This window comes from Halichoerus grypus, chromosome 15, assembly GCF_964656455.1.
Source record: "Halichoerus grypus chromosome 15, mHalGry1.hap1.1, whole genome shotgun sequence".
Classification (NCBI taxonomy): Eukaryota; Metazoa; Chordata; class Mammalia; order Carnivora; family Phocidae; genus Halichoerus; species Halichoerus grypus.
Window position 1 is genome coordinate 26,766,771 of NC_135726.1, and position 23,471 is coordinate 26,790,241.

Here is a 23,471-nt window from a genome sequence, read left to right on the forward strand (position 1 = left end):
CACACCCCAGGGCTGTTGCAAGGATGAACTGGAACACAAGCCACTGATGTACGAGGAACACGCTCTACACACCCAAGGGGTTTTAGTAACTGGAACTGAGACAGAGGCAAAGGCAGGTCATGGGCAGACTGCTCCAACTTTGCTGGTGTTGGGGGAGAGCAGGTCAGTGGAGAAGCACTAGGCCACTGCAGGACCTGGTGGTGGCAAGGACCAGCTGGGGCTCTCTCCAGGGCTCCCCCCCATCACCCAATAGTGACGCTGGCAACTCACTCCATATTCCTGGTGATGTGCAGCTGAGATGCGGCCTCTGCCATCAGTCGACAGCCTTCATCGTCCAGCTGGTTTCCTGAAAGGCTGAGACAGAGGGGCCCGATGCCTTGTGCTGGTGGGGTGGGGTCCCCCCTAGCCTCTGCACTCACACAGTCCCTCCTTGACTTTAGCCAAAGCAGCACTCCGGTAAATGAGCCCTAATAATGATGGATGCTGCAAGGCTGTGCATGACGTGCCCTGCACTGTCCCAGCTGCTTCTACCATTACTGGGCATTTAATCCTCATAAGGACCCTGTGGAGCAGGCACTATTATTATCCTCATCTTACTGATGAGCAAACCAAGGTTTAGAGCGGTTAAAGCACCTCCTGAAAGGCAGACTTGGGATTTGAACCCAGGCAGCCTGATTTCAAGGCCCCACCCTCAGCTGCTTTTTTATGCTTCAACCTGCATAATTGCTTATGATAAGCTCCATGGTTATAGGGGCATCAGATCTACCATGGGGATCAGGGAAGGTTTCCCTGATGTTTGAACTACTTGCTTGAAAAACTAGGAGCTCAGTAGGTAAGAGGTGGGAGAGAAATGGGGGAGGGTGTTCCTGGTATTGGGAACGGCTCATTCAAAGGCCCTGGGGCATAGCTCACTGGCGGAGCTGAAAGGGAGACAGTGTGTCAGGATCGGAGATTTCAGTGGCAGGACAGGGTCAGATGGGCCTTGGTGGGTTGGAGGCAGCGCTTTAGATCACACAGGATTTTAGGATTTGGCCTTCACTATGAGCAGTGGGAAGGAGTAAAGCGGGGGCAGGCAGGAGTGAAATGTAGTTCACTCTCTGCCACGTGGAAATGGCCAGTGTGGAAGCAGGAAACCCAGTGAGGAGGCTGATGGGGTCATCCAGGTGAGGAGTGAGAGTGGTTTGGACTGGGGAGCTTGATGAAAAGAGGGTGGTGTTGAGAGTTATGTAAGTGGTAGGTGGACTTGGGATGGGCTGGCTATGGGGGGAGGGTAAGGGAGCTGAGAGATGTCTGGTCTGTGTAGCCAGATGGGTGATGGGGCCATACTGTGGGTGAGTGCACCTGAGGCAGGTAGGGGGTGGTCAGGCTTGGTGATACCCAGCTGGGTGGAAGCGTGTGTTTTGTAAAAACACCTTCTAATCCTGTCTTGGTTCTCCCAATGGGACAATGTCAAGGCTCAAGCTTTGGTCACCAAGGCCCTCACCCATTCATCTTTCCCTAGGGTGAGGCCAGTCACCTCACAACACCTTATGGCATTCCATCACTCCACCCTCACACCCATCTGATTTCCTGGGAAAGTCCTAGCAGGGATCCCCTCCTGGGGACATGACAGGACCTCTACCAATCCCCAAGCCCTACTCACAAAGGAGCTGGGCATTAATGGAATTTCTCCAGCCCCAAAAGAGAAGGCGGTCTCACTCTACTCTGGGAGGAAGACAGGGGAGGGGACCCTGAGGGCTGTGGTTTGGAAGACAGGTGTGATGAGGTCTCCACTTTGCAGCTCTCAATAATACTGGTTACAAGGACGAGGCCGGTAGGAGTCAGACTGTCTGAGCTTGAACCCTGGCCTGGACTCTTCCTAGACGTGTGACCTTGAGCAAACTTAACCTCTGTGTTGCTTAATTTCCTCCTCTATGAAGTGTGCATAGTAATAATACTTACATCTCAGAGATGGGAAGATTAAATGAGAGGACGTATGCAAAAAAGCCTGGTCCAGGGCAAGTGCTAAACAGTGGTAGCTGTCATGATGGTCTGAGTTCCCCAAATTCTTAATGAGGCAGCATGCCCTTCCTTACACCATGCACCCAAAGTGGAGGCCCTTCAGACACTGCCCTGCCCCCCACCCATCTCCCACCCCAGCACTTCCCGTGATACTCACTCTACTTCGTCCAGGCAGGGGCCTTCCTGGAGCTGGGCTATGAGTTCCTGCACGTCATGGACCCTGAGTTGACACTGCTGGAGCCTGGAGTGAGGCAGAGGGGCTCAGGGCAAGAAGCTAGACCAGACCTCCTCCAGCCCGAAGGGCCACCACCGGGTGTGGGAGCCAGGGGAGTCAGGAAGCAGACAAACCTGGGGTCTCATCCTGGCCCTGCTTCTCAGTACCTGGACAATGTTGGACAAGGCCCTTGGCCTCAGTATCCTCCTCTATCAAATAGGAATAATAAAGTGTACTTGGCAGGGTTTTCGAAAGAATTACAGTGAGGTAATGGATATAAAATACTACCGTGCCCAGTATGTAGCAAGGGCCCATTAAATTAGTTGTAATTACTGTTGTTATGGCCGATGCTCCTCATTCAGGCCAGGATGGGTTGAAGTCCTTTCTCTGCTCCATGCCTGTTTTTCCTTTTATCCTCCTTGGCCCTGCTCTACCTCTCCTCGGAAGGTGGCCTCCCCCCATATCACATCCCTCCCCTTAAGGCAATCGAGCCCACTGAGGTACCTGAGTGTCAGGCTTCTGCTCTCAGCCTCTTTCCTCTGGCCAGCATTTCCCTGTAGGTCTGGCGCTCTGGCAAGAACAAATCCAACATTGGCCTTGTCTTAGATTCCAGGGCCTGATTGTTTGGAGGTGCTAAAGGTGCTATTCAGAAAAGCAGCAAGAGCAAAAGGTTTGAGGGCAAATAGGCTTTATTCCAAATTCTGGCCTTGGGCAAGTCACTTCACCTATCTGAGCTTCCATGGTCTCTTTTCCAAGATGGGATGACAATATCTAACACAGAGTGACTGAAGGATTAAAATGAGACGATGTATGGTCAAGCGCCCAGCACGGGCACAAAATCGAAGCTTAGTAAAAAGCAGCTGCTATTTCTATGTTGTGAAGCTCTCCATTTGTATACGTGCCACCTGTGGTTCAAAAGCCTGGGAGCATGGACGGTGTGTGGGTCCAGGCTGCGGGAGCCACGGCACCTCCAGGCTCTCTCCCACTGGGCCAGGGGAGGGGTGGGGGCTGCAGAGAAGCTGGAACGTCATTACCCGGGTTTTCACAGACCTCCAGACTGGCGCTGTCCGACGGAACTTTCCGCGATGCTGAGAATGTTTTGTATCTGTGCCATCCACTGGGGGAGACACTAGTCTCCCATGGCCACTGAGTACCTAAAATACAGCTAATGTGGCTGGTAAACTTAAATGTTCATTTTACTTAATTCTAACTAATATGCCTTTAGATAGCCACATGTGGCTAGTGGCTGCCGTATTGGGCATCATAGGTCTGTACAGCTGGAGGGGAAAAAGACATTGGTCCTACTAGATCGTTGTATGGGGGAGGAAACTGAAGTTCAGAGCAGGGAAAGGACTTGCCCAAGGACATATAACATCATCTGTCTGTGAGTCTCAGCCAGGGAGGAGTGTGAATAAGTCCAGCTGGAATGTTCTCTCATGGAAAGGCTGCTTCCCTTTCTTTGCCCATGCAGGACCAGCCAAGCTGGAATCCATGCACAGCTGGATTAGCCAGCATCTGAGTGCCACCTGGATGTCAGCAGTGTTTTAAGCACCTGCAATGTATTAATTCATTTAATCCTCAGAGTAACTCTGAGATGTGGGTATCATCATTGCCTCCCTCCCGCTTTTTTTTATTTTTTTTAATTTTTTTTTATTTTTTTTTTTATTTTTTTAAAGATTTTATTTATTTGACAGAGAGAGCACAAGCAGAGGGAGAGAGAGGGAGAAGCAGGCTCCCTGCTGAGGAAGGAGCCCGATGTGGGACTCGATCCCAGGACCCTGGGATCATGACCTGGGCCGAAGGCAGCCGCTTAACCAACTGAGCCACCCAGGCGTCCCCCTCCCGCTTTTTTTTAGATGGAAGAGTTTTCTGGAGCTTTCCCCACATATTAACACCAATCTAACAGTATATTCATGCCTTCCCTAAGGGTCTGACTTGCTCTGAGATTTCTGGGGATGCTCCCCCACCACAGGAACCAGATGTGGTCCAGATATGCTAGAAGAAGGTAAGTCCTTGCCAACTCTGAAAAGAAAGCCATTTCTCAGGCAGCCACAGCAAGAAGAATCCCCACATTCCAGCTCTTCACAGGCTCTCTTGGCTACCTTACCATGCTACTGCTTGAGCCCAGACTGCTCCTCAGAATGAGCCCAGACCCACCCCCTGCCTAGGTTCTTACCCTCGCAGCTCTGCAGCAGTCTCTGCGGGCGGGGAAAGAAGGAAGATGAGCTCCGCCTCCCTGCAAAAGTCAGACACCGAGCCGTGAGACCAGTGGTCTGGAAACCAGCACATCACCCGCTGCCTGCACACCCCCTGCGGCCCCAAACATCCAGAGAAAGCTGATTTTATTATAACCGACAAAGAAACAACTGGCAGAAATGCCCCAAATCACACAAGTAAAATCTGTGACTACGTCGTTGCTCGATGAATCCCGAGAGAGTATTCTTTAAAAGTCAGGAAAACAATATTTACAGAGAAGACTTTAAAAAGTTAGGAATGCAAAGAGTTTTTGTGGGAGTTACGGTATTTTAGGGTTAAGAGGCATGGCACTTGACCCACTCCGTAATCCAAACAGGTAACCCCAGTTCAGCACCATGGAGAGCAACTCGCGGCTAATGATTCTTTCGCTATGCTTCCTAGATGCGTTGACTCATTCCTTCAACCCTCCGCCCATCTACCCATCCATCATTCTACTCAGCACTATCTACTGAGTGCCAGGTGCCAGGCCTGAGCTAGGCTCTGGAGATACCCATGTGAATAAAACAGATTCAGGCACACAAGCATAGCTATTGCAGACGCGGTGCTCCATTTCCCACTCCCTACCTTCCCCTCCCCTTTTCTCAAGCCTCTGAAGGCCCAGATTCCACTCCTTCGGCTCACCTGACTTGCAGGGTCCTGACAGTAGGGCATGCGACTGCCACCTTTGTCAAGCAGAGTAAGGTTGACACGGAGACATTGTTGCGGCTCAGGCTGCAAGATTGTGGCAAGGGTATCAGGAGTGAATCCTGTATCCCATGGGCCCCAGACTTTTTTTGCTCTGGGAGGTGGGTAGCTCAGGCAGGGGTGGGGGTGTGTGGAAAGACGGCTTACTCAAGCTTCTGGAGCCGTGGCAAACAAGGAAGTACCTCCACGATGTTCAGCACAGCCCAGTCCTTGAGCTGGTTGTCCTGAAAGCTGCAAGAGACCAAGGTCCAGTCCCTCAGCCATGGAGCTGGGGACCTTGGGAGCCCCAGCTGGCAGGTGACATGGCTGCCCTCATGGAGGAGACACAAGTCATAGGCCCACAATGGGTTGGTAACCTGCTCCACAGTATCCAGTAGGCCCAGCTAGGAGGACAGTACCTCTGCTGGTCTCACTTCTGTCCCTATTCAGCCCCAATGGGGGAGTTCCTGCCTAGTGGCCCAAGATGATGGGCTGTGAAGGCCTCATGAGGTGGAATGAGAACACCCAGCACACTGCTCTCAGGGCTACGTCTGGGATGTGCCTGAGGCCATCTAGTTTATTATGGCCTCTTGGCTCTTGGGTGATGAGCAGAGTCTAGACTGGGATACAAGAGATGCTGCTTCCAGCCCCAGCTCTGGCCTTGACTCACCCAGAACCTTAGGCCAAGCACATTTCTTCCAACCTCACATTCTTCATCTGTCAAATGGGGTCCACAACCCAGCCTTGCCTGAGTTCCTAGCCGGAGGGACAGAAGTACGAGGGTACCTTTGTGCAAGATTGCTCTGGTTAGTGCAGAGGTTTGGAAATGTGAACTTGTTGACACTTATTTCCCCCTGATTATAGAGAGTGACATTAGTCTTTTCTCCTATCAGCCAGTGATCCCACAGAAAGGCACCCAGCTGAGGGGATAGGAGCTGTGGTCCAGCTAACACTCCACTCAACAAGCAGGATGACCTAGTGCCAGGCTGCATGTCTCTGGACAAAAGGGTGCCTTTCTAAATCTCATAAAGGTGCCATATAAACTAGTGGTGGTTCTGCCAATGAGCTGCCAAGAAGGCTCCCCGGCCCCACCCCTCTTAGGCTACTCATCACAAACACAGGGCAAGAATATATTTGCGGACATGTGCTCAGTTAGCATGTACTTGCATCTAAATGTGTATGTGGATCTAAGTGTGCACACCCCTATGAATGTGCAAGTGAGGGGAACATATTTAAGTGAGCAGACGAGTGCAAGTGTGCACACATGTGCACGAGTGTGAAGGTATATGTGTGTTTCATGCATTTATGTGTACCCACTGTACCTGACACCTGCCTACACGCTGCCATCCCTTCTCTCAAGGTCACAGAAAGATGGGGAAGGGGCCTCAAAGTTCAAGGTCCTTCAAGACAGCCCAAAATATTAGATGAAGGAAGCGGTGCTCGAGGGTCTTTGGGAGCCTTGTGTTTGGATTCAGACCCATCCAGTTCTTGGACCAATGCCTCCCCTCTCTGGGTCTCACTGAAAAACTGGCCAGATCCTGATGGGAAATGCAGCACTCATTACAGGCTCTGGGGTGGGGGTGGGGAGCCCAGGGACCTGGGAAGTGACTTGTCCCCCTTAGCCAGCAGGTCATCTTGGAGATCACTCACCTGACCTCTTCCAGCTGTGGACAGAGGCGCAAAGCCTGCACCAGGTGGCTGATGCCTCGGGCAGTGATCTTACTTCCTGCTAACCTACAGGGTAAGCAAAGGTGGTGGGAAGGAATGGGGGTGGGAAAGGGGGCCGGCCAGGAATCTGCCCTGTGCAGGGTCAAAAGGAGAGGGGAGAGTTCCAGGCATATCCAGCTGAGGATCCCTCTTGGACCCAAGCCCTGGCTCACCCCAGCTTCTTCAGGCTCCCCATTGTCGGCAGGCTCCTGGAGAGGGCTTCTGCAAAGGCGTCCCCACATTTCCTGCTCTTAAAGCTGCCACAGGAAGAGGCAAGGTAGCAGAGGCTCAATGCTGAGCAGGGCTTAGAAGCCATCACCCATCCCTTCCTCTGACAGATGGAACTGAGTAGTTATGTTAATAGTTATAGTAGTAGTAGTAGCTCTTGTTTGTAGTAAGAACAAATACGGATTATGGCAGAGATTGCTAACTGCCCACTGAAACCCATTCTCCGTGGATAGAACTCTAACCGGGAACACGCTTTCCCAGTTACAGGCGGCATTTCCAGCCTCCCATGCAGCTCAGAGCAGCTCTGCAGCTATGTTCGCACCACTGGAATGTGAGCAGAAGGGATGTGCCCCATCTCGGTGTATGTGGGCTTTAACACATGGGGTACATCTAAGGCGTGCTCCCCTTCCCTTTCCCTAAGCCAGAGCACAGATATGCCCATGACTCAGCTTTGACCATGCAGATCCAGGTGCCCAAGGAGATGATGGAACATCAGTGGAAGGGACCTGGGTCCCTGCATGACCACATGGAGCTAGCCATCTCAGAGACTCGGACCACTTACTTCTGAGTGCTCCATGACAGTGAAACAAAATTCAACATTATTTAATCCACTGTATTTGGGGGTGGGGAGTGGGTTCTCTCAGCCTCACCTTTTCTCTCGCTACTATTGCACATACTAAGCCTTCACTGTGTGCCAGGCACTCCCTAAGGAGGGTTTTCCTGGCATTCTCTTATCTGGCTCTCACAACAACCTCATGTAGTGAGGATTATTACTGATTCATTTTAGGGAAGAAGAAACTCAGGCTGAGAGATTAGATAACCTGCCCAAAGTTAAACCACGTCTGGAATCAGAGGCTCCAGCCCACGGCTGAGAGGGAGAGAGACTGAAAGCCCAGCAACCACAAGAACAATGTCCAGTTGAGAGCCAACTGGACCCTAAGGCCTTGGGAGGAAGGGAGCTTCCGCACCGGCTCTCAGGCTGAGGGACAGACAGTTCGGACTATCTGTTCTGATGTTTGAGATTCGCACCCAGGCTCCCGCAGGAAGGGTCTGACCGACTCCACCCTCCCGAAGCCCAGTTCCCTCCCAGGTCCTCCCCAATCCTCCCCAGTCCTCCCCTGACCCTACTCTCACCTGAGATTCTCTACCTGCTTACAGCCTGCCAGGGCCTCAGGGCAGTGGGGCTCCAGGGGGCAGCCCTCAAAATCCAGGTGGATAGGGGCATTCCTGTGCCCCAAGATGTTGGTCAGGGCAGCCAGGTCAGCAAAAGTCAGTGGGAAATTGTGGAAAGACAGGTGGCAGGGGAGACTTTGGGCCACGAGGCTGGCCAGCTCCGGCTCCTGGGTCTCTCCCACGCAGTGACAGAGCGCTACCACCTTGGGGCCCGTGAGCCTGCGGGTGGCCAGCTTCCTCAAGGCCTGCATCACCACAGCCTGCTTGGCGCTCACCCACGTCTCATCCCGCCGGGCCACGTGGCTGAGGAAGGGTCGGCAGGCGTGGGACGCCAGCCCTGCCAGGAAGGAGGGCAGGTGGTCTAAGAGGCCCGGCCTAGCTTTGGTCCGCAGCACCCAGCGGGAATTGAGGGTGACGTGGCCGGCAAGTGCATTTTTGTCCACCTTGGCGCTGACCATCAGGTACAAGGCAGCAAAAAACTCCTGTAGGCTGAGGTGGGCAAAGGCGTAGCCTGTGCCCTGGTGCCCGGGGCCCGTGCAGACGCAGAAGGAGGTCAGCAGGCTGAGGGCAGCCCCGAAGGCCATCGTGGACGGACGGACGTCTCCTACGGAAAAGATAACCTTGCCGGTCTCCAGGCCCCTCAGGGCCACCTCACTGAGGTCCAGCAGGGACTCGGGAGGCGGGTAGCCTCGGGGGCCGAGGGCGGACACCATCTGCACGTAGTTCTGAGTCACGGTGGGCAGGAGGGCCGCAGACTGGCCTGGACAGCTGCGCGGGAGCAGGCGGTGGAGGCACAGACAGGTGACCTGGCAGAGGGCGGGCACTGCGCACATGCTCTGGAGGTGTCTGCTCTTCCGCAGCTCCGCCAGGGCCGCCTCCTGCCACAGCTGGTCCGTGAAGAAGCGGGCCATGTACTCCTCCACCCGCGGCCTGTCAAAGCCCCACATGTGGACCGTGGCTGCCTCTGTGGGCAGGCAGTTGGGCAGCTTCCCCGGACGGGAGGTGGCCAGTACCCAGCAGCCAGGCAGCAGGGTCCCCCGGCAGAGGCCAGAGAAGAGGGCAAGGGCCGGACTTGGCTCCTCAGGACCTTCCTTCTCCCTGCTGGAATGGGGGTGGAGGGCCTGGTCCAGCCCATCAAAGATCAGCAGGACTCCGTTAGCGTTCTCCTCCAGGTACTGGAAGACCGAGTCAGGGCCCGCCTCGGGGCTCAGGTACAGGTCAAAAAGGAGCTGGGGCAGCGTCAGGAGATGTGTGATCAGGTTGAGCTGGCGGAACTCGAAAAGGAACAGGGCCTGGAAGCGGTCCAGCTGGCCGTCGGCCCACCTCTGGCAGAGCCGGTGGGCCAGGGTGGTCTTGCCCATGCCCGCCTTGCCCAGGAGCACCGTCACCCTCGGGCCCTTGTCGGCCCTGGTGTTGAAGAGGTCCCGGATGCTCACATCAGTGCCGTCTTCTGCCTTGGGGTCCCCCAGGGTGGCCCCCTCCTGGGTGCTGAAGGGTGCCGTGGTCCGGCTCCACTGCAGGATCGGGGGGATGTAGGCCTGGTGGAAGGCAAGGGGTTGCCCTGGCCCCGGGATCCGGCTGCCATAGCGCCGCCGGGCGGAAGTCTTCAGCAGCTGCAGGTACCTCCTGGCCAGCTCTGCAGGGCGCAGGGAGAGGCATGAGGGCGGGAGGCCTCCCACCCCTAGATCCCCTCACCCCAGTACTGGCTGTTGGGAGCCTGCAGCCTCAGCTGTGTGTGCAAGGGGGTGGGGACTGGCAAGAACACACAATTCCTAGAAGGAACTGGTTCCACAGAAGCACTGGTTCTGGGGGCCATTTAAATGGGGAAGTCTGGCTGGGGGAGTGTAGATCACGGCTCTGTTTGTTTTGCAACAATATAAATGCTATAAAGTTGTCAGTGAGATGGGGGGGGTTCCTTTGCAACATCTTCTTAGAACAACTTCTTAACTGTGTATCTGAGTACCCTGTTCTCCTCCCAATATTTCAGTTTTGTGATGCCCAGGGGTGAGTACTAACAACCTGTAGGCCTAGGCATTGGCCAATCAGAACCGGAGCTGGGCCCTTACTATGTCGGGCATTGACTTTCTAATTGCTGGATCCCTGGGAGAGCTTGGGTGGCCCAGGGGAAGAACTGGGGCCGCTGTCAGGGGATGCAGGGGACAGGTGGTTGAGAACAGGATTCTTCTGGACAACTGGTGGAGAATGAGAAAAATTCTGTCTTCTCTACTCCCTCCTGCCTGGCCGGTCCTCAGCAGCCCTCATGCCTTGTGGTGGTGGTGAGGGGTCTCCCTGGTATTCTGCCCATCTCTAAACTGGCCAGTGAGGGCCCAGGTCTGAGGTCATACTGGTCACCTCTGCTCTGCCCACCCAGGACCTCCAATCCATCTCTGTTGGAAGGAAGTCAAGAGTCGCTGGGCTCCTGGAGGCTTATCAGCAGGGCACAGAGTCCAGGATCTGTGTCCTGGCCCCAAGGCAGGTCCTTATGTCTGGGTCCTTCCCAGCCTTGATACCCACCTAGCTGCTGCTTCTTGCACTGCTTCGGGCGGGGTGAGGACCCACAGCTCTGATAAGGCCGCTTGAGGCCTGGAAAGAATGAGAGAAGAGTAAAGGGTGAAGTTTGGGGGCCTGGGCTGAGGGGGCACCGAGCACCTTTGGGGAGCTCCAGGCCACAAACAGGCAGTAGGCAGACAAATGTCGCTGCACCCAGGGACTGAGTGGAGGCAGGCAGCGGGCAGGGGCTGCATCAGTACCAGCTCTGTTTGCAGAAGTGGGTCCCAGGCCTGGGTGAGGGGCCCAGAGGCTCTGGGCTGGGGGATCTCCCAGTCCAGGATGCGGGGAGCTGGGCCCACAGCCAGCAGCCTCAGAAACACTCAGCCCGGAGCACTGAATGGCCTGGGACAGACCCAGGTCTGTCGAGGCTACTGCTGGTTAGAAAAGTGGACTTTCCAATGTGCTTGGCTGGGCCTGTGGCCTCCCTCTGGGGTCAGTGTGTTTTATCACCCTTATGTCACATCTCCCACACTTCCTCACTTCCCTTACTGGTTTCTCAAATTCTTGTCTGGTTGTGGATTGTCAAGAGTCACTTTAATGCCTTTCTGAAGAGGTTGGAAAAGGAAGACAGGAAGAAGGAAAAAAAGAAGGAACGGGAGAGAGAAGGGAGGGGAGGAGGAAAGGCAAGAGGACTTAGGGAAGAACGTGAAGAAGTAAAGCAGGATACTCCCACAGCCAGGCATTGATGATGGGTCAGAGCAGCCCCTGAGCAGGCCCCTCGCCCTGCCAGGTGTGAGGTTTCTTGGTGCTGGATTGCAGGGAGACTGAGGGATCCCAGAGAGGGACTGGAACCAGTTTGAGGGTATGTTAATGTTCTGTCAAGTCCTCTATCAATAAGGGACCCACTGGCTAAATATCATTCAGGTCTGGTCACAGCCCTGTGATAATTATGCCACCTCAATGACACGGGCCAGAAGGGACAGGACTGAATGGTTTTGATCTGCTGGGATTATGGGGTGGATGTTTTCTGTTAAAGCCTGTTGATGTTACTGCCATGCACAGCTATAAGTAAAAAGCCCATACTTCTATAGAAATAAAGGTTCTGAGTGCACAGCCATCATCAGACACAATGGTGAAAGACAGAAAGCTTTCCCTTTAAGATCAGAAACAAGGCTGGGGCGCCTGGGTGGCTCAGTTGGTTAAGCGACTGCCTTCGGCTCAGGTCATGATCCCAGGGTCCTGGGATTGAGCCTGCATCGGGCTCCCTGCTGACAGGGGGCCTGCTTCTCCCTCTCCCTCTGCCGCTTCCACTGCTTGTGGTCTCCTGCTCTCTCTCTGCCAAATAAATAAATAAAATCTTTAAAAAAAAAAAAAAAAAAGATCAGGAACAAGGCAAGGATGACTGCTTCCACCACCTCAATGCAACATAGTAGTAGAAAGTCCTAGCCAGAGCAATTGGGCAAGAAAAAGAAATAAAAGGCATCTAAATTGGAAAGGAAGAAGTAAAACCTGTTTGCAGAAGATAGGGTCTTATATGTAGAAAACCTTAAAAACTCCATGAAAAGGTTCTTTGGAACTGATAAATGAATTCAGCAAAGTAGCAGGATACAAAGTCAACACACAAAAATGAGCTGCGTTTCTACACACAATGAACAACCTAAAAGGGAAATTATGAAACCAATTCCATTTATGAAAGCACTGAAAGAATAAAATGCTTAAACATTAACCAAGAAGGTGGAAAACAGCTTCTTGAAATGAAAACTACAAAACATTGTTGAAAGAAATTAAAGAAGGTGTAAATAAATGCAAATGCATCCCAGGCAAATGGCCTGGAAGACTTTAGATTGCTAAGATGGCAATCTTACCCCAAACAATCTACAGATTCAACACAATTCCCATCAAATCCCAATGACCTTTTCTGCAGATATAGGAAAACCGATCCCAAAATTCGTGAGGCTGACAAAATTCTAAAAAAACTCTTGAAAAAAGAACAAAGTTGGAGGACTCGCACTTCCTGATTTCAAAGCTTACTACAAAGCTACAGTAATCAAAACAGTGTGGCACTGGCATAAAGACAGACATACAGACCGATGGAATAGAATAGAGAGCCCAGAAAGAAAACTTCACATATACAGGCAAATAATTTTTAACGAGAGTGCCAAGTCCATTTAATGGAGAATGGACAATCTTTTCAAAAAATGGTGCTGGGAAAACTGGACGCCCACACACAAAAGAATGAAGAAGGACCCTTATCTAACATCACATACAAAAATTAACTCAAAATGGATCAGGGACCTAGATATAAGACCTCTAGCAATAAAACTCTTAGAAGAAAACATAGGGCAAAAGCTTCACGACATTGGATTTGGTAATGATTTCTTGGATATGGCACCGAGGCACAGGGAACACAAGAAAAAACAGACAAAACGGCTTCATGAAAGTGAAAAACATTTTGTGCATCAAAAGACACTATCCACGGAGTAAAAAGAGAACCTACAGAATGAGGGACATCTGCAAAACATAGATCTGAAAAGGGATTAATATCCAGAATATATAGAGAACCCCTAAACTCAACAACAGCAAAACAAACAAGGTGGTTAAAAAAAATGGACAAAGAACTTGAAGAGACATATCTCCAAAGAAGGCATAAGAATGGGCAATAAGCACATGAAAAGTGCTCAGCACCACCAATCATTAGGGAAATGCAAATCAAAACTACAATGAGATCAATACCACCTCACACCCATCACAAGAGCTACTATTAAAAAAAAAACAAACAGAAAACAACAAGTGTTGGTGAGGATATGGAGAAATCACAACCCTTGTGCGCTGTTGGTGGGAATGCAAAATGGCGCTGCAGATGTGAAAACAGTATGAAGTGCCTCAAAAAATTAAAAAAGAATTACCATATGACCTAGGATTCTAAAGATATACTCAAAAAGAACTGAAAGCAGGATTTTAAAGAAATATTTGTTCACCCATGTTCACAGCAGCATTATTCACAATAGCTAAATTATGGCAGCAATCCAAGAGTTTATCAATGGATGGATGGATAAGCCAAGGGTGGTGTACACAGACAATAGAACATTCGTCAGCCTCACAAAGGAAGGAAATCCTGACACCTGCTACAACATGGAGAGACCTTAGGGACATGATGCTGAGTGAAATGAGCCCGTCACAAAATGATTCCACTTATAAAAGCTACTGAGAGTAGTCAAATCATAAAGACAGAAAGTAAAATGGTGGTTCCCAGGGGCTAGGGGAGAGGAGACTGGGGAGCTATTGTTCAATGGGGACAGAGTTTCAGTTTTCCAAGATGAAAAGGGTTCTGGAGATGGATGGTGGTGATGGTCACACAATAAGAGTGAATTTAATACCACTGAACTGTGCACTTAAAATGGTTAAGATAGGGGCGCCTGGGGGGCTCAGTCAGTTAGGCATCTGCCTTTGGCTCAGGTCATGATCTCAGGGTCCTGGGATCAAGCCCCACGTCAGGCTCCCTGCTCAGTGGGGAGTTTGCTTCTCCCTCTCCCCCTCTCCACCACTTGGGTTCACTCTCTCTTTCAAATAAATAAATAACATCTTTAAAAAAAATGGTTATGTGTATTTTTGCCACAATAAAAAAAAAAAAAGAAAAAGGAATAAAGGTTCAGAGACTAGAGCGTGGCCCATGAATCATGAGGTGGTCACCATTTGATCGCTGACCTCTCTGTGTTCTATCCGAAAATCAGTCAGAGGTTGCCAGGATGCGGACAGCAGTCCATGGGTCAGTATCAGACCCCAGGGCATCTGAATGATGAGGGGCCTGAGTCTGTGGGTCTGGAGGACGAGGCCTGAGGGTTGGGGACAGGGTGAGAACACGCTAAAGTAGACGGGATTGAGGCACTGCCCAAGGGCTGCCAACTTTCCGCTCACGCAGAAAGCTCCAGCTTAGACCTCTGGGAACAGGTATCAGGACAGACCAAAGCCTTCAGGGGCACAGAAGGGGAGGAGGTGGGGCTAGGAGCCATGCAGGGGGGCAGGGGATATGTACAGATATGTTGGGGGATAAGGAGGCTGGTTTAAGGGAAATGTCCATGCCCAGCCACCATCAGCCTCCTCTGGGCTCGAGGGAGAGACTTAGCATGCTCACCACCCCCCTCCTACTCCACACCCCCAGGCCTCACCGTGGTGGAGCTGAGAGGTAGGCTGGCTTTCTTCACCAGCCTCCAGCTGGCTGGGGAACCCTGAAAGAGACGGGGGAATGTAAGAGGCTATGGGGATGTGGTGGGAGGCTCTGGGCCCAGCTCTGGCCCCGTGTCTGGCTCAGGGCTCATCCGTCAGGGCGGGTCCCCATCAGGAGAGAAAATAAGGTCGACACTCAGCCATCTGTGGAGGTCCCAACTGGGGAAAGCAGCTGTGAGCACAAATGTGTGCATATATGCAGGTCTGGACATGGACAGGTCTGTGTGTGCACGTCTGCATGTGCACGTGTGTTTAGGTGTGTGTGTACATGTATTTGTGCACATGCGGGTGTGATTACACACACACATGTGCACTGTGAACCCCATGCATTCCCTACACTCTGCCCTGTGCTAGAGCTCTTGAGTGGGGTCTCACTTCCTCTCCAAGAACACTGTTACCCCTCAGCGTTCTGTTTCCCCATGATGCTGCATAAGTAGAAGGTGCCAGGAAACATGCACGGAACTGAACAGAGTTCAAAGCACCTGCCCATCAGCAGGGGTCGGGGGGCTCTACCCGTGGCTCTCCTGACCACGCTGCAGAAAGAAACCTCTAAGCATGATGGGGCCATTTGCAATTTCTTGGCTGGAAGGAGTCACTGGTCCTTTCTCTCCTTGTATCCAGCCTTCCTGGGCAACTAGGGTGAGGCCAGGTGGAAAGAAGGGGTCTTCCAGGTCCCTAGCCGATTTGGGGAAACTCAGGAATTTACTCTGGGAAGTACTCCGAAACACAGAATTTGGTTCCTGGCTTGACCATGTCATCTTTGTGTGACTCAGGTGGGTCCCAGCCTTCCCTGGGCCTCCCTGGCTCCCCATGACAGGGGGGCCAGCCGGCTGCTCTGTGCCTCTCCCGCCTGCCCTTACCGTCTCCGTGGCCCCAGGTGCTCAGCAGCGGGACCTCCAGGTCCAGCGGTACGTCCAGCTCCATGCACACGCAATGGATGAAAGCCTGCCAAGTGGCCCGGCCATGAGCGTGCAGTCTTCTGAGTTGTAGGATGACCCCCTGTGTGGCATCCTGGGCCTTGTCCCCGGAGCTCAGCTCCATCTCGGGGAGGAAGAACTTCATCTTGGCATTCAGCCATTCTGGGTCTTTGCTGAGCAGCCTCACGAGCCAGCTCCACAGGTGCTCAGTGCCCAGCTGGAGGCTAACGAGGTCCATGAGGAGCTGGCCCTGCAGGGACGGGGTGGGCAGGTGAGCTGGGGAGCAGAGAAGTTGGGAGACAGGTGAGCCGGGAGGCAGGTGAGTTGGAGGACAGGTGAGTTGGGGGGTAGGTGAGCAGGGGGACAAGTCAGCTGGTAGGAAGGCAAAGGGGTAGTCAAGAACCACCTCCCACATCTGGGGGGCAGTAGATAGGCAGACAAGTGGTGTCTTTGTGGAGTCTCCCTGCCTGTGCCCAGGGATCAGTCCCAGAGAACAGTCCGCTTCTTTTGTACTCCTTAACTCCCTGCTTATTTGTGCCTGTGTCCTGGCTCTGGAAGGGTCCAGTTCATCCCCTGTGGATGGTCCCCTGAGGATGCTTTATTTTTTCTCATTTCCATGGACCTATTTGTGCTGCTCTCTATCTGAGCTAAGCTCATGGCAGAGACAACTAGTTGTCCCCACGCCCCCAATCTGTTCTCCACTTCTTCCTTAGTATTGGAATTCCTGAATATTTCCTGGTCATCTGGAATAAGCTCTATTTCCCAGCCTCCCTTGCAGTTAGAATAGGCTATCTTACTAAGTTTTGGCCAATGGGATAAAGGTAGAAGTGTTGTATATCCTTCTTTGCTTCCTCCTGTTGGTTGGGATGTCAAAGTGATGGTTGCACCTTGGGCAGCCATGCTGGATCATGAGGTGGAAGCCAGTGCGGAAGAAGGCAATGGGGAAGGCTTTCCACCTGTCCTGAACTTCTCTGACATGACAAGGAAATACGTTTCTATTCAAAGCACTATTGCTTAGGGCTTTCTGCTACTTACAGTGAAATTAAATGCTAGCTAATACAAACTATCTCTCTCAGCAAATTTTCCCCTTCTAAACTGGCACTCTCAAACCACCTGCCGGTAAGAATACCAATATAAGGCAAGGGGCACTTACATAGCAAAGCTTAAAAAATTTTTTTAAAAATTGATTCGGCAATTATTTTTCTAGCACTCTAGCCTTAGGAAATAATTATGGTTGTACATAAAAATTTTAATTACAAAGCTGTTTCACTGCAAGTTTATGTATAATAGATAAAAATTGGAAGCAACCTAAATGTCTAAAAATTGGGGATTTGTTAACTAACTGGTGGTCCATCACATGGTGGAATATGCTATAACATTTCCAAATCTACTTTCTGGTATTATTTCCTTAAGAATAGTAGCAAACACTTAGAAAGCACAGACTATGGGCGAGGCACTGTTCTAAGTGCTTTATGTGTCTCATATAAGCCTCAAGACTGCAGAGACCCCACTTCCAACTCTGAAAAGAGTGGGAGGCTCACCCAGGAGGAGCAGTCTTACCAACTCTCAGAGGCTGGGGTGCAGGACTGTGCTTGACTCCCAACAAAGGCATGTGTCCCCAGTCCCCTCTGGCCACACCTTGGCAACTGTACTGAAAGCAATAGCTCCTCGCTCAGCCACAGAGCTTTAGAATTCATGAAACATGCTCACATCCATGGGGTAGGCAGGGATCACCATCCCCACTGAACAGATACGAAGACTAAGGCCGAGGCTGTACCCAAGGTCATACTGCAAGTCCATGGCAGAGCCAGGCTCAGAACTGAGATTCCGTGCCTGTCAGGTCAGTAAATTTCTGAGGCCTTGGAGCCCTAGATGGCACCAGACAAGGACTAAGTCCCTGGACTTGGTGTTATCTTGGTCAGAGGGTGTAGTCATGGCCTAGGGCACAGCTTCTTTTCTGGGCTATGGTGTTCAAAGTCCATGATGCCCATAAAGAAATCAGCCAGGACAGCAAGGTGTTAGGTGGAAGTGAGGACTGTCTAGGTGGTATAATTCTGGGGAAGTCCTTCGCCCTCAAATGTGTCCACCCTGTCAGTCTGACACAATGCCTTTGTTTCTGCCATTAATGCTCGGTCCCCTTGGGGTAAGGCATTACGCTCTTTAAGGATAACCATCCGTGGGAGAAAAAGCACATTACATTATTATTGGTCATTGAGGCTTCTACGGAAAAGAGCCTTGGAGACAGAGGATAATAGCAGAAAGATCCTCAGCCCCAGAGTTAGGAGACTAGCATTCCTGACCCAGCTTTGTACCTAATTCTCTGTGGTAGGCATTAGGGCTGTTCACAGATACTCTCTTTCTCCTCTTTCTGGACCCATGGTCAGATGGCACTCTCCTGCCCCCTTGAAGTCAGGCATGGCCACAAAACTTGCTTTGGTCAATGAAATATGCTAAAGAATGACTCGTGTCACGTCTGTGCAGAAGTTTTAAAAGCCAATGTGCAATTCACAGTGTTCTTTCTTTTCTCTACCACAGGGACCAGCGCTATTCCAGATCTTGGCTGCTCCTTTAGCCTGGGGCCAGCAAGAGGATAATGTGGACTCGAGGTCCTAGTTGACTGACAAGAGACAAGAAGTAGGAACAGAAATAAGCTTTTGTTGTCCTAAGCTACCAGGACATTGGTGGTTGTTATGAAACCATAAACTAGCCTATCCTAGCTGATACACTTATAGTCTGGCCTTGAGCAAGTCTATTCTCTAGCTGGGCTTCAGTCACACCATCTATAAAATGGGTAGACTGGATTCTGTCTCAAGGCTCTCCCTGATTTTCTGTGTCTGATGACCTTCACTCTCAAGCTGAATGGTGGCTAAGGGGAGGTTTGTTGTATGAGGGGCAGCCCAATGAGGTAAATCTGGATAGGGAACAGTCTTGGTAGGGAGTAGGAGGGGAGTGAGGGAGTGGGTGGGAGGGAAAGAGAGGAGGTAAAGGGTAGAGGTCACCTACTTGGCCTCCTGGTTCATCATAGGTGTTCTAGGGTGTCTGCAGAGATGGTCTCATGAGTACCTGAGCCAAGTCCTGTGCTCTGAGCTGGATTTGCAGGTTGTTTCCATAGGGTAGGTTCTTAAAGAGAGGACACAGGGCGCTCTCCTCAATATTCCAAATCCCAAGAGGAATGCTGTAGGGAAGGCACCAGCCCTTACCCTCCTCTCGAGACACACTGGAGGCATTCAACCTAGAAGAGTCCTCTTGTCCTCACACACAGATCTTATTCTTCCCCAACCACATCTCCTTTAGTCCCTGGACAGTGCACAGCCCAACCCTGTCTGGTGTCACCTCCTGCCACACGTGGCCCAGAGGGAGCCCCTATTTCTCCTCCAACTCGGACATTCGCCTTCCAGTGACTTGTGGCATCAGAGTAGATCCTTGGAATCCAGCAGACTTTTGGCAGCTAATTCATTTGGATGAAAACAGAATAATCCTCACCACCGATGCCAACTTCCTTTCCCAGTAAAACTCCCAAAAAGGTAAGATTTGCAATCTTCTTTCTTACTACATTTGAAGAATTTTTGAGGCAGTTGAGAATAAACATTCTCCTTTATTTTTCTTAAAGATTGTATTTATTTATTTGAGAGAGAGAGACAGCGTGAGAGAGCGAACATGAGCAGGGGGGATGGGCAGAGGGAGAGGGAGAAGCAGGTTCCCCGCTGAGCAGGGAGCCCACGTGGGACTCAATCTCACGACCCCAAGATCATGTCCTGAGCCGAAGGCAGATGTTCAACCGACTGAGCCACCCAGGCACCCCAAGAATAAACATTCTTCTTAATGAGAAAACCCAGAGCCATTGATCACCGCCTCACCAAGAACACAGTGAAATGACACCCTGGTGCACATGCCTAAGAGAGATGCCGTCTAACAATGCAGAATGACCAAGAAGAACGGTGGCTGGAAAGTACGGGGAAGGAAGGAAGGAAGGAAGGAAGGAAGGAAGGCAAAAGATCAGCTGTGCACGGACTGTGTGTCTATGAAGGGAGGGATGGAACCGCGAAGTTCCAGAGCTTTAGATAAATCCACGTAAACAGGGAGCCTTCTAAACACAACAGAGGTTAACCACTGTCATTAGAAAGAAGAAAAGACAGGGGCTGGGTGGCTCAGTCGTTAAGCGTCCTGCCTTCGGCTCAGGTCGTGATCCCAGGGTCCTGGGATCGAGCCCCGCATCGGGCTCCCTGCTCCGAGGGAAGCCTGCTTCTCCCTCTCCCACTCCCCCTGCTTGTGTTCCCTCTCTCGCCGTCTCTCTCTCTGCCAAAAAATAAATAAAATCTTAAAAAAAAAAAAAAAGAAAGAAGAAAAGACAGGTTTGTGGGCCCCCCCCCACCATTTATATGTTGAAGCCTACATTCCCAGTGTGACTGTATTTGGAGGTGGGGCCTTTTGTCCCTGGGTCATGAGGAGGGAGCCCTCGTGAGGGTTCAGGGAGCTTACAAGATAGAGGCAGGGGAGAGCCTGCTTCCTCTCTGCCCCCTGCCTCGCCAGGTACAAGGAGAGGGTGGGGCCATCTACAAAGGAAGACAGCCCTCCCCACCCACCGCATCTGCTGGCACACTGAGCTTGGGACTTCGCAGCTTCTAGAACTGCGAGGAGCAAATGTGTGTTGTGTAAGCCACTCAGCCTAGAGTATTCTGTTACAGCAGCCCGAAATGACTACGACGAACCAGCCTGTGACCACAGAAAGTAGAAGAAAAAACCCCCTCTGAATTAATATGTGGATTTAAGGCAGTGTCACTTAAACTACAGCAGGGTACTTGGGACGACGTGATCCAATTACAGTAACAGTCATTTAGACAGAAAAGGGTAGATAGGACAAGTATTTATATGCCTCAAATATTTTGTAACAAACAGTTTAGGTTAGAATGAGATAAAAACGGGGGCGCCTGGGTGGCTCAGTCGTTAAGCATCTGCCTTCGGCTCAGGTCATGGTCCCGGGGTCCTGGGATCGAGCCCCGCATTCTCCCTCTGCCTCTCTCCCTGCTTCTGTTCCCTCTCTCACTGTGTCTCTCTCTGTCAAATAAATAAAAAATCTTAAAAAAACACAAAACTTTATGGAATGGTACTAAAAATAGGAAAAATTGGCCAAAGGAATGGAATGAAATTAGCTTCACACACACTTAAAACACACCCATTAATCAATGGTATTAAGAGAAGACATACGGAAAAATACATAGTATTAACAGACATGGTAATACAAGTGTTTTAAATTTAAGGAATTATTTTTATTTTATTTTATTTTATTTATTTGACAGAGAGAGAGACAGCGACTGAGGGAACACAAGCAGGGGGAGTGGGAGAGGGAGAAGCAGGCTTCCCGCGGAGCAGGGAGCCCGATGCGGGGCTCGATCCTAGGACCCTGGGACCGTGACCTGAGCCGAAGGCAGACACCCAACAACTGAGCCACCCAGGTGCCCCAAGGAATTATTTTTTAATTTAGAATGAAAATGTTCTGTATGGAAAGCAGGTGGCATCTCACACTCCCACTGAAGGGCCATCATGAAGGAAAAGACAGTAAAAGCGTTGGTGAAGATGAGGAGAAATGGGAACTTTATATACTGGTGGTAAGGATGTGAAATAGAGCAGCCCCTTTGGAAAACAGTGTGGCAGGTCCTTAAAATGTTAACCACAGAGTGACCATAGAACCCAGCCATTCCACTCCCAGATTTCTCTCCAAGAGCAACGAAAATAGACATTCATGCAAAAATCTGTACACAAATGTTTGTTACCCACAACAGCCCAATAGTGAAAGCAATGCAAATGTCCAGAAGCTCATGAATGGAGAAGCAAAATATAGTCTATCTATACAGTGGGATATTATTCAGCAATAAAAGGGAGCAAAGTACAGATACACACTACAGCAAGGACGAACCATAAAAATGTTATGCCAAGCAAAAGAGCTCCAAAGTATATCACTGAGTAAATGCTTATTTGTGTGTGTATGTGTGTGTGTGTATTTGCATACACAGAGAACAACTCTAGGGCTACACAATAGACCAGGGACAGGATTTTGTCCAGGGAGGGGGTATGGGAGACCCAGGCAAAGGAGAACCCTCTACACTATACTCTTTTGAACCAGTTTTACATCCCAACTTCTTAATAGGCACATTTTTATTTAAAAAAATCCATAAAGACATTTACATTAAAAACTAGAAGGAGCACCTGGGGCCTCAGTCTGTTAAGCATGCGACTCTTGATTTCAGCTCAGGTCATGATCTTGGGGTTGTGGGATCAAGCCCCATGTCAGGCTCTGCACTCAGTGTAGAGGCTGTTTGGGATTCTCTCTCTCCTTCTCCCTCTGCCCCTCCCCCCTCTTGCTTTCTCTCTCTTCTAAAATAAATAAAGTCTCAAAAAAAATTGAGTAGATGTTACCCCAATGTGTAAAGAAGATAAATCCATCGTGATAAATAAGCACAAGAAATGATCAGTGATGGCTCATAGAAATGGAAGTTCCCTCCATAAGGTTACATAATAAAACTAAAATAGAAGTAAGAAGGCAATCAATAAGGATAAACACGTACGTCAAGTATGACAGAGAGAGGCTAAAAATTCAAATCAAAAAGTAATTCATACCTACTGAAGACATTTTATTCTACTTTTTAGTTGAACGCTTGTGTGTGTGTTATGGGCACAGAACGACATTTGCACTGGAAAACGAGCTGAAGGAGGTGAACAGAAAGTGTAAAGAATATGGACTAGACGCCAGGCCAGGGCCTCTCGGCCTCCACTACTTCAGTTCTCACAACTCTATGTCTTGGATGCCCTGACACATTTAAAAATATCTAAGTCCCAAACAGCAATCCCGACCTCCCTCTCCCTGCCCAGACTTCCTGCTTCCACCACCACCCTCCCCACGTCCCTGAAGGGCTGCCTTCTGCTTCCTGGAGCTCAGGCTGAGGAGGGCTAACTTTTTCCATGTGGACTGCAGACTCTCACTTCCTCCACGGCTGCCACCTGAACCTGGCGCCACCATTTCTCACGTGGGTCCTTTGCACCGGGAGACCGGGTACCTCTTCTGCCCACCCCAACGTCCTCCACGGAGGCTCAGAGTGTCCCTGTCAAGCTGTGGCCCATGGCAGGTGCCTCCATCTCGCAGAGCTCCCCCCGACCCCGAGTGAGAGCCAGAGTCCTTTCCAACGCTATCTGATGATTTGAACAGTTTTTAAAAAACCAAACATGACAACTTTATTTTATTTTTTAAGATTCTATTTATTTGACAGAGAGAGACAGAGCGAGAGAGGGAACACAAGCAGGGGGGAGTGGGAGAGGGAGAAGCAGGCTTCCCGCTGAGCGGGGAGCCCGACGTGGGGCTCGATCCCAAGACCCTGGGATATGGCCTGAGCTGAAGGCAGACACTTAATGGACTGAGCCACCCAGGCGCCCCCAAACATGACTTTAAAATTTCGTTTGTCGCTTATTTTTATTAACTTTTGGTATTTTATGTTCACAGTTGAGAAACTTGTTCATTTTGTCAAGAATGTTCAAACGTGAGGGGTGCCTGGGTGGCTCAGTTGGTTGAGTGTCCTACTCTTGGTTTTGGCTCAGGTCATGACCTT

The 23,471-nt window shown here is 50.7% G+C and overlaps 1 protein-coding gene across 14 annotated transcripts in view; it reads right to left on the minus strand.

The window, feature by feature from the left end:
• Window positions 1-23,471, minus strand: part of NLRC5 (NLR family CARD domain containing 5) — an 84,147-nt gene that overhangs the window by 39,317 nt on the left and 21,359 nt on the right. For 13 of the 14 annotated variants that reach the window (XM_036068962.2, XM_078063687.1, XM_078063685.1 and 10 more), the window contains exons 2-14: window positions 18,877-18,993; window positions 15,817-16,149; window positions 14,899-14,958; window positions 10,757-10,825; window positions 8,204-9,878; window positions 7,015-7,098; window positions 6,785-6,868; window positions 5,303-5,386; window positions 5,093-5,182; window positions 4,392-4,451; window positions 2,720-2,785; window positions 2,159-2,242; window positions 271-354 (exon numbers count right to left, since the gene is read on the minus strand). In XM_036068962.2, the coding sequence (XP_035924855.1) occupies window positions 271-354; window positions 2,159-2,242; window positions 2,720-2,785; window positions 4,392-4,451; window positions 5,093-5,182; window positions 5,303-5,386; window positions 6,785-6,868; window positions 7,015-7,098; window positions 8,204-9,878; window positions 10,757-10,825; window positions 14,899-14,958; window positions 15,817-16,111 (2,735 nt within the window). In that variant the 5' untranslated portion in view covers window positions 16,112-16,149; window positions 18,877-18,993. The remainder of the gene's footprint in view (window positions 1-270; window positions 355-2,158; window positions 2,243-2,719; window positions 2,786-4,391; window positions 4,452-5,092; window positions 5,183-5,302; window positions 5,387-6,784; window positions 6,869-7,014; window positions 7,099-8,203; window positions 9,879-10,756; window positions 10,826-14,898; window positions 14,959-15,816; window positions 16,150-18,876; window positions 18,994-23,471) is intronic. The other variant, XM_078063684.1, reaches the window with a different exon arrangement.